Source organism: Portunus trituberculatus, chromosome 16, assembly GCF_017591435.1.
Source record: "Portunus trituberculatus isolate SZX2019 chromosome 16, ASM1759143v1, whole genome shotgun sequence".
NCBI classification, from domain to species: Eukaryota; Metazoa; Arthropoda; class Malacostraca; order Decapoda; family Portunidae; genus Portunus; species Portunus trituberculatus.
Window position 1 is genome coordinate 16,069,806 of NC_059270.1, and position 10,473 is coordinate 16,080,278.

At 48.7% G+C, this 10,473-nt stretch overlaps 1 protein-coding gene across 1 annotated transcript; it reads right to left on the reverse strand.

Annotated features, from left to right (window-relative positions):
- Nucleotides 1-6,575: 6,575 nt before the first annotated feature.
- LOC123504436 lies at nt 6,576-7,373 on the reverse strand. Its single transcript, XM_045254948.1, has one exon. The coding sequence runs from the start codon at nt 7,371-7,373 to the stop codon at nt 6,576-6,578; it is 798 nt and encodes a 265-aa protein (XP_045110883.1).
- Nucleotides 7,374-10,473: the final 3,100 nt, after the last annotated feature.

Genomic DNA, 10,473 nt, shown 5'->3' on the forward strand with positions numbered 1-10,473 from the left:
TCCTCTGACGCCTATTCCAGTTCAGACGGAGCCCTTCGAAAAGATCATTCTAGACTGCGTAGGGCCCTTACCCAAAACCAAACGAGGGAATCAGTATTTGTTAACCCTCATGGATCCCACTACCAGGTACCCTGAAGCATTCCTCTTAAGAACATCACATCAAAGACCATTGTAAAACATCTAATACATTTTTTCACCTCGGTAGGAATTCCAAAACAAATTCAGTCTGACAAGGGTAGCAATTTCACTAGCCATTTTTTCCAACAGATAGTGAATGAGCTAAACATCGACCATGTTACCTCCTCGGCTTACCACCCCAATCCCAAGGCTGTCTGGAGCGGTTTCACCAAACATTAAAATCCATGATGAAGAAGTATTGCTTGGAGCATCAAGGAGACTGGGATGAAAGTATTTCTTTCCTTCTCTTCGCTTTAAGAGAATCTCCTCAAGATTCTTTAGGTTACTCCCTTTGAATTACTCTATGGTAGACAGATCAGGGGGCCTCTCAAAATATTAAAGGATCAATGGTTTACTCAAAATACTCCTTCAAGCCCCAGTGTGTCTGACTACATCAGTAACCTTAAGAATAAAATCAGTGAAGTCAGATCTTTGCTAAATCAAACTTCCTCAAATCTCAAACTAAAATGCAACAGAATTCTCTTCCCAAATCTGTCATGAGAAGTTTCAAACCAGGAGACAAGGTTTTACTTTTTCTCCCCACTCCAGGCAATGCTCTTCACAGTAAGTTCATGGGACCTTATGTTGTGGCTCAAAAACTAAGTCCATTAAATTATGTGGTCCACACTCCTGACCGTCGTAAGGATTCCCAACTAGTTCATATTAATCTAATGAAACCTTACCACTCCAGAGAACCAGAGGACGACTTGTCTCGCACTGTACCTGTATGTCTGGTAGGGAAGGAGTCTGGTCCTGTGCCCCCCGAGGAAGAGTCCGACATCGAATTCCTCTTCTCGTCACCTAAAGGACGCCCCTCAAACAGCCAAATCATGTCCAACCTTGATGAGGTGTTTCTTTCCTTAACACCTTCACAACAGTCTGATCTTAAAAAGTTATTGCTAGACTTTTCTGAAATCACAGGTGACCTTCCAGGAGTTTGTAATACTATCCAACATGACATAACATTAATATCTAATGACATCAAGCCTATAAGACAACCAGCCTATCGCATTTCACCCATTAAAAGAGACTTGATGAAAAAGAGGTAGACTATCTGCTCTGTCATCACCTTGCAGAACCTAGTATATCTCCTGGGCTTCTCCTGCCTGTTAACATCTAAGCCAGATGGTAGTAGTCGATTTTGCACCGACTACAGGAAATTAAATAAAGTGACGGTGCCAGACTCCTACCCATTGCCCTTGATAGAGGACCTTATAGATAGTATAGGAGTAGCCAAATTTGTAACCACTATAGACTTACTTAAAGGTTACTACCAGATTCCCTCTCGGACGAGGCCCAAATAATATCCGCCTTCATCACCCCCTTCGGACTATACCAATACACAGTGATGCCCTTTGGCTTGTCTAATGCTCCCGCCACCTTCCAGAGGGCTATAAATTACATCACTCAGGACTTGGAGGGAACATCTGCATATCTGGACGACCTGGTGGTGACTGCGGACGACTGGGCGACACATCTGACCCGTCTTCGGAGGCTGATGGGTCGGTTGCAGGAAGCCGGGCTTACAATCAACCTGGCCAAGTCCACCTTCGGGAAGTCTACGGTGGTCTACCTGGGACATGTGGTGGGGAACGGCAAGGTTCACCCCAAGAGAGCTAACGTGGAGGCCATCCTTGGCTTCCTGTCCCTACCACCAGGAAAGCTCTCATGAGGTTCTTGGGGATGGCTGGTTTCTACAGACGCTTCTGTAGGAACTTCTCCACCCTGGCCGCCCCCCTGACGGACCTTATCAGCACTTCCGTCCCCTTCCACTGGACCCCGACCTGTGACCAAGCCTTCCAACACCTCAAGGCGTTTCTCTCCTCGGAACCAGTGGTCTGGACGCCGGATCACTCCCGCCCCTTCCATCTACAAGTGGACGCGAGTGGAGTTGGAGTGGGTGCTGTCCTACTACAAACGGACCCCACAAGCGGCATCCTCCATCCCATCGCCTATCACTCCGCCAAGCTGAAAAACATCAACTCAACTACTCCACCATCGAGAAGGAGGCTCTGGCACTCGTCCTGGCGCTCCAACGTTTTGAGTGCTATCTTCATCCTGGTCCTCAAACTACGAAGGTCTTCACCGATCACAATCCTCTGGCCTTCCTTCACGCCATGAAGAACCGAAACCAACGCATTCTTAGGTGGGCCTTGTTAACTCAACCTTCAACTTGGAAGTCCACCATATCAAGGGGGTGGACAACATCATCGCCGACGCCTTATCAAGATCTCCCGTCTCACCTCCTTCATGAGCCCATTACGGAGGTCTTAGGGGGGAGGAAATGTTACGGCCCGCCCGTAACATACATTACTACCATCACCTCCTCCGCTTGTTACCTCGTTCGCCACCTCTCCGCCTCCCTTCCACGTCACCGTCTCGTGAACCTTCCACGCCACCGTTTCATGAACCCTCCACGTCACCGTTTCATGAAGCCCGCTACTGTCCCGAAGTTGGATTCACGCGGCCCTTTCGACTCAACCGAAAGTGTTGAGCCAGCTCTTGGCTTTCTGGATTGGCAGTTGAGATCCAAGCCTCAACCAGTGAACACAACGCCTCTTGGGTCTACCGTGGGATCAACCATCACCCAGCATTTCACCACTGCGACACCGCATAAGTATCACTTCCCTCGTCCGTGTTTTCCACATTGCCTCTATATAGGATTAGGATTATTGTTAGGTATTAAGTTGGGTTCTTTATTGTTGTATTTATTACTGTGTTATATGTATATGTGTATGTCATTTTCCTGTGTTTCATGTTATATATCTGTGTTTCATGTTTCTTGTTATATATGTGTCAATTTCATTATGGGTTATTAAAATAGCTTTTTAAAGTGCCCCCTTTGCATTTCCTCACCAGTTGAACCTGCAGTGTTTTTTTTTTTATTGTTATTGTTCACCGGCTCCCCGATGCCAATCTTACCAGTTTAACCGGTGAACGTAACAGTTGTTGGTATGGAAAGAGTACCAACTATTGGAGCTAATGCTAATTGAGGAAACTGAATTAAAAGCATTCAGTGGAGGGTTAGTTTATTACAAAAATAGTTGGGTACATATATAAATAATATTTAACAATAATAATTTTAATAAGTTTGTATGTGATTGTGTATGTATGAATGTATGTATGAATGAGTGAATGTGTGTGAATGTGTAGTGTTTTGTGTTGCATATTATACAAATATAAATAAAATGAATAATATAATAATATGAGAGTAAGACAAATATACTATAAAAAAAAGTAAATAATTAATTAGTATGCCATGAAATGGTGAGACAGGAAATGTATGGTGATAACAGAAAATGCAATGATTGTAGGGCAGACTTAAGTAAACGGCCGCTACAATACTCCCCCCCTAGTTTCGAGGGAGGAGAAACGAGATTTTCCTGGTGCGGCTGGGTGAGTCAGGACCGTCCAGGGACGTTGTGGCGACCACCTGAGGTTGAGCAGGGTCAAGCAGGTAGGCCGGTTTGACCCGGTCCATGGACACAGCGTCCTGAGTGCCGTTCCGGTCGATGGTCACAGTCTTGCGTGTCCGCCGCAAGACACGATAGGGCCCTTGGTATGGTTGTGAGAGGGGGCGCTGAACAGCATCGACGCGGACGAAGACGTGTGTACAGGTGTCCAGGTCCTGGCTCACAAAAATCTTCTTAGGAGAGGAGCGAGGCTGGACTGGCTGTAGGTTGCGCATGGCACTGTGGAGGCGGGTGGCGAAATCTCGGGCACTGCACAGGTCTGGCTCTTGTGAGGGCACCAGCATCTCGCCGGGAAGCCTGAGGTTGGCGCCATACACCAACTCGGACGAGGAATGCTGGAGGTCTTCCTTGAGAGAGGACCTGATGCCGAGGAGGACAAGAGGAAGAGCCAGGGACCAGTGTTCGCGCTGTGAGGCGGCCATCAGGGAGGACTTGAGCTGGCGATGGAATCTCTCAACCATCCCATTTGACTGGGGATGGTAGCTCGAAGTCCTGTAGCGCCGTATGCCGAGAAATACCATGATCCTATTCCAGACATTAGCCTCGAACTGGCCACCACGGTCTGAGGTGAGGCTCAGAGGAACACCGAACCTTGAGACCCAAGTGGCGATGAAGGCGTTGGCGACGGTGTCGGTGGTGATGTCTGGAATAGGTGTAGCCTCAGGCCAGCGTGTAAACCGGTCCACGCACGTAAGGATGTAGCGGTGGCCGGCAGAGGGCGGCAGCGGCCCGACCAAGTCAATGTGGATATGGTCGAACCGTCTGGAGACTGGAGGAAAGGTGCCAGGCGGAGAGTGTGTGTGACGAGTCACCTTGGAGGCTTGGCAGGCGGTACAGGTGCGGGTCCACAGTCTGACATCTCTGTTGATGCCCTCCCAGATGAAGCGAGAAGTCAGCAGGCGCTGGGAGGCACGGATACCAGGGTGAGAGAGGTCATGTAGCTGACGGAAGGCCTTGACGCGATGCTGCTGAGGCAAGTAAGGGCGGACGGCCTCTGTGGAGACGTCAGCATACAGAGAGACCTTGGTACCTGGGAGTGTGACTTTCTTCATCTGGAGCGCCGAGTTCTGCAGGAGGTTTTCCAGCTCGGGGTCGCCGGACTGGTCGGCAGCTATGGCAGTGTAGTCGATGGAGGACACAGCAGAGATACCACGGGAGAGAGCGTCAGCTGGGGCGTTGTCGACACCTTTGATGTACCGGATGTCGGTGGTGAACTGAGAAACGAAGTCCATATGGCGAAGTTGCCGAGGAGAGTAGGTTGCCTTGTTTCTCAGGAAAATGGTGGTGAGTGGCTTGTGGTCGGTGTAGATGTGGAAGCGGCGGCCTTCTATGTAGTACCGGAAGCGCTTGACGGCCTTGTAGATTGCGAGGAGCTCACGGTCGTAGGCACTGTAGTTGGCTTCGGCAGTGTTGAGCTTCTGGGAAAAGAAGGCGAGCGGCTTCCAGGCACTGTCCACGAGCTGCTGGAGGACAGCACCAGTCCCATTGCCAGAGGCGTCAGTTGCGATGCTCACCTCTGCGTCGGGGACAGGGAAGGACAGCAAAGTTGCGTCGCTGAGGGCCTTCTTGGCAGCGAGGAAGGCAGCGTCAGTGTCCGGTGTCCAGGTGAGCATGACCGACTGACCACGCTTGCACGGCTTGATCATGGCGTGTAGAGGCTGCAGCAGGAGAGAGCAGTGTGGAATGAAGCGGTTGTAGTAGTTCACCATGCCCAAGAACTCTTTGAGCTGGCGCTGGGTAGATGGCTTCGGGAACTGCTGGATGGCTTCACATTTAGTGGCAAGTGGAGTGATGCCTGCTGGAGTGACGGTATGACCAAGGAAGGTGAGCGAGGCCACGCCGAACTCTGACTTGTCGGCGTTGATCTGGACACCGTAGTCCTGGAGGCGGCGGAAGACTTGTTCGAGGTGCTGTCTGTGCGAGGCTTCGTCGGGGCTCGCGATGAGAAGATCGTCGATGTAGGCGAAACAGAAGGAAGACCGCGGAGGACCTCGTCGATGAACCTCTGGAACGTCTGTGCCGCATTCCTGAGGCCAAAGGGCATCCTAACGTATTCGAACAGACCGAAGGGAGTGATGATGGCAGTCTTCGGTATGTCGTCAGGATGAACAGGAATCTGGTGGAAGGCCTTGATGAGGTCGATGCGGGAGAAGATGGTGGAACCAGAGAGTTGCGACGAGAACTCCTGCAAGTTAGGCACAGGATAACGGTCTTCCTTGGTGCAAGAGTTGAGAGCTCTGTAGTCTCCGCAGGGTCGGATGTCGCCGTTTTTCTTCGGGACGACGTGAAGAGCTGATGACCAGTTGCTGCTGCTGGGCCGCACAATACCTTGCCGCATCAGAGACTCGAACTCGGCCTTGGCCTGGCGGTAGCGTTCGGGAGCAAGACGGCGGGCCTTGGCGTGTACAGGCGGTCCTGAAGTCTCTATGTGATGCTGCACATGGTGTTTAGCGGGCACGCTGGCTGAGTAGGGTTGAGTCAGCGTGGGGAAGGACTTGAGTAAAACAGCGAACTGGTGGTCCCCTTTGATGACAGAGAGGAGAGTGCTGTCTCCTGGTGCTGGTCGAGCAAAGGAGGAGACAGAGGTCAGAGGGTCGACTAACCTGCGGCCTTTAACGTCGACCAGCAGGTTGAAGTGCTTGAGGAAGTCTGCTCCGAGAATTGCCTGGCTGACATCCCCGACGTAGAAGGTCCATTCGAAGCGACGTCGGAGGTAGAGATTCACTTGCATGGTGCGCCGTGAGTAGACGGGAATCTTGGTCCCATTGGCGGCGTGGAGATGCAAGAGAGGCGGCAAGGTGCGTAGACTGGCGGGCGCGGGGATAATACTGACATCGGCGCCGGTGTCTATGAGAAACCTTGTGTTGGAGCGGCAGTCTCGTAGGTGGAGCAGCGCTGAGAAACACTGGCGGGCAATTGGCTGCATCACTGCTCGCCGTTGGTGTTTGACGTGTTGTAGGTGCATGGGGAAACGCACTTGTTGGCCTTGGCACCAAACTTGTTGTGGTACCAACACAGACCTGGGCTCCTAGAACGGGAGCGGCGCTGGAGGCGGCGAGGAGTGGAGGAACGTGAGCGACGGCCATCATGCAGTTGCTTCTTCAAGTAGTTAACCTCGGTGGTAAGCTGAGAGATGAGCTTGGTAAGGTGAGACAACTGGGTGTCATTCTGTGTGGTAGTGACAGAAGACACAGGAGAAGCAGGTGTTGCAGGAAGAATCGCCAGGAAGTCGTCTGCCAACTTAGCGATGGCGTCAGGTTTCAAAGTGTCCTTGACGCTGAAGAGGCTACGCTGGATGGCAGGAGGAAGGCGCTGGTAGAACAGTTGCTTGAAGAGATCAGCGTCGAAGGCTTGGTACTTGTCACCAAGCAGTTGCTTCATGCGACTCAGCAACTGTGACGGCTTCTCATCACCTAATTCCTCACTAGAGAGGAGCTCACGGAGACGGGTGGCGACGGAAGATTGTAGACTCGTTAGTAGGGCAGTCTTCAAATCTTCATAGGGAGTGTCAGAGGAGGCAGCAGTGGAGATGACGACAGAGATATGTGTAAGCACGTCGGATGGCAAGAAGCTAACAGCATGGTTGAATTTGGTGAGGCTGTTAGTGATCTTGGATGCCTTGAAGCTGCACTCCAAGAGACAGAACCACAAGGATGGGTCCTGCGAGTAGAAGGGAGGTGCCTTAAAAGACACCGCCGTCGCAGCAAGGTCTTCCTGAGACATGGCTGGTGGTGGTGATGGGCACTAGGCTCTGGCGTGAAGATCCTATGGGTCACAGCAGGTCTTAGGGAGCTGCTGTTGTACACAATAGTGTCACTGTCACTGGCGTGTGTCACTGGAGTGTGTCACTAGTGTGTGTCACTGGCGTGTGTCACTGGAGTGTGTCACTGGCGTGTGTTACTGGAGTGTGTCACTAGTGTGTGTCACTGGCGTGTGTCACTGGAGTGTGTCACTAGTGTGTCACTGGTGTGTGCTTGCACAGGGGGATGGGGATTCACGCCGTATCCACGTGGCGGGTCGAGAAAAGGGTAACACTCAAGCCGTAATCCAGGTGGCGGGTAAGCACAGTAACACGCCGTAATCCAGGTGGCGGGTAAGCACAATATCACGCCGTAATCCAGGTGGCGGGTGCAAAGGTGAAAATTGGAAGGTGGGCGGGACAGAGGGACGCAGAAGGTGTCGCTGTGGCACAGAAGGTGCTGTAGGAGGCACGGAAGGTGCTGTAGGAGGCACAGAAGGTGCTGTAGGAGGCACAGAAGGTGCTGTAGGAGGCGCAGAAGGTGTGGGCGCAGAAGGGTGGGCGCAGAAGGCGCTGAAGGGTGGGCGCAGAAGGCGCTGAAGGTGGGCGCAGAAGGCGCTGAAAGGTGGGCGCAGAAGGCGCAGCAGGGAAGGGGGAGGGAGCACAAAGGTGCTAGGAGGGGGGGTATAGTTAACCCTTACTATGCCTAAGGCATAATATTTCTCCCGGCCTAACCGTCAACTCCACGAACACCACATATGGAGGTGGAGCTTTTTCGGGTAGGAGCCCTCCAACGAATACCCCAGGCGGAGCTGGCGCAGGTCTTTGGGCTAGGAGACAGTGGCTCTTATACAGCCACGGTTCCTTCCTCTTAGCTAGCTCATGGGGTCACCATTTGTTGGTATGGAAAGAGTACCAACTATTGGAGCTAATGCTAATTGAGGAAACTGAATTAAAAGCATTCAGTGGAGGGTTAGTTTATTACAAAAATAGTTGGGTACATATATAAATAATATTTAACAATAATAATTTTAATAAGTTTGTATGTGATTGTGTATGTATGAATGTATGTATGAATGAGTGAATGTGTGTGAATGTGTAGTGTTTTGTGTTGCATATTATACAAATATAAATAAAATGAATAATATAATAATATGAGAGTAAGACAAATATACTATAAAAAAAAAGTAAATAATTAATTAGTATGCCATGAAATGGTGAGACAGGAAATGTATGGTGATAACAGAAAATGCAATGATTGTAGGGCAGACTTAAGTAAACGGCCGCTACATTACGAGTATTTTTCAGTAATTAAAGACATTCTAACACTGTGTCAGATTCATCTATAAATTACCTCTCAGTCAATACTACTCGTTTCATTGCAGAATATTGCTACACCCCAAAACTTGTAGAAATGATAGCGAGTTATGCAGATTGTTCGATGGTGAAAAGTAGTGTTATTCAACCATCATTTCTGCAAATTTATGGGTGTTACAGTATCCCATGATGAGACAAGTGATATTACAGATTAGGAATTTACCGGTAAACATTACACAATGTTAACATGTCTGTAATTAGTGACAAATAAAATAAAAGGCTATCCACCTCCCCTGGCAGGAAGGCGGTAGTGAGGCTATCTAGCAGAAAATTAGCTGTTTGTTTTGTATCGAGTTACTTTAAAATTTTAATTTTTTTTTTATTGTCTTGCTTCAAAGATATGGTCAACTAGCATAAGCCTGCACCCCAAAAATCACCTTACTTTGCTTATAAAATGGGGTTTTTGCCCCTTTTCATGACCCCTTTACCCCCCCGTCCACTGTGGTAGGCTACGCGGGTCGTGGGCGGTGACCGAACAATCAATTCTTAGAAAAATAGGGGAACATCTTTTTTTCTTGAGACCCCCTTACTAAGTGCCATTCTCTGTATACTTTCTAGTGATAAAACGTATTGACACAGCACTGGCTGAAGAAAACCCCCAACTGTTTGTTTACACTTTGCTTTGACATGGACGGACGGACACAGCTGGACTGCCTGTAGCTGTTGTTACTGTCAATTTCTCGCTTTCCTGCAAGTTAGTGCCCTTCTTTGACGATGGGAAGAAAATCAAGAAGACAGAAAGGAGGAGACAAGGCAGTGAAGACTAGAGAAGAGAGGGAAAAAGCAGCAGAAGCCCAGACGTGTGAGGATGGTATCAAGCACGACACCCAAGGTTATGGTGAGGAGGAAATAAAGACTCAGTTACTTGTTAGAAATAAATTGCTAGCAGACTTGACGGAGGAAGAGAACTGTGAGGAGGTTGTGCAGGAAGCCTCTAATAATGTCTTATTACCAAAGAGTGTGATTATGGGTATGGTGGAGAAAATTTTTTGTGATAAGCCTAATTGTGGTGGTAAAGGAAGGGCAGACATTACTACTAGGGATGCAGATTCAGAAATAAAAGTATTTTGTGCTGTGTGTGAGGATATAATATATGAGTATACACCCAACCATGTGCTTGGAAAACATACAGAAAATAACATTAGAATGGTATGTGACAGTATGATGTCAGGGAAAGGACACACAGGCTACAGTACAACTGCATCCTTGATGAAACTACATCCCCTTCATGAACATGCTTATTATGATGATAGAGATTTTATAGGGGAAAAAATTATAGAAACATTACAAGACAAGCAAGAAGTAATGAGGAAGTGTATTGTGAATCAGTATGAGAAGTTAGGAATCAAAGAAGATGAAAATGGTATTTTAGATATTGAGGTAACTTATGATGGAAGCTGGCTCACAAGAGGCCATACATCTCATGTTGGTCTTGGGGCTGCCATAGAAATTCACACTGGATTTGTTGTTGATTTTCAAGTGTATTCTAATTTTTGCCTACAGTGTACAAAGTTAGAAAATAAGCTTGTTCAAAAGAAAATAACAAAAAAGGTATATGAAGATAGGAAAGCCAAACATAAAAATAAGTGTGCTAAAAACTATGATGGAAAATCTGGAGATGGAAGTGGATGCTGCTGTGCAAATATGGAAAAGATCAGAAGAAAAGCTGAAATTTAGATATGTGTCGTTTATTGGTGACGGAGACAC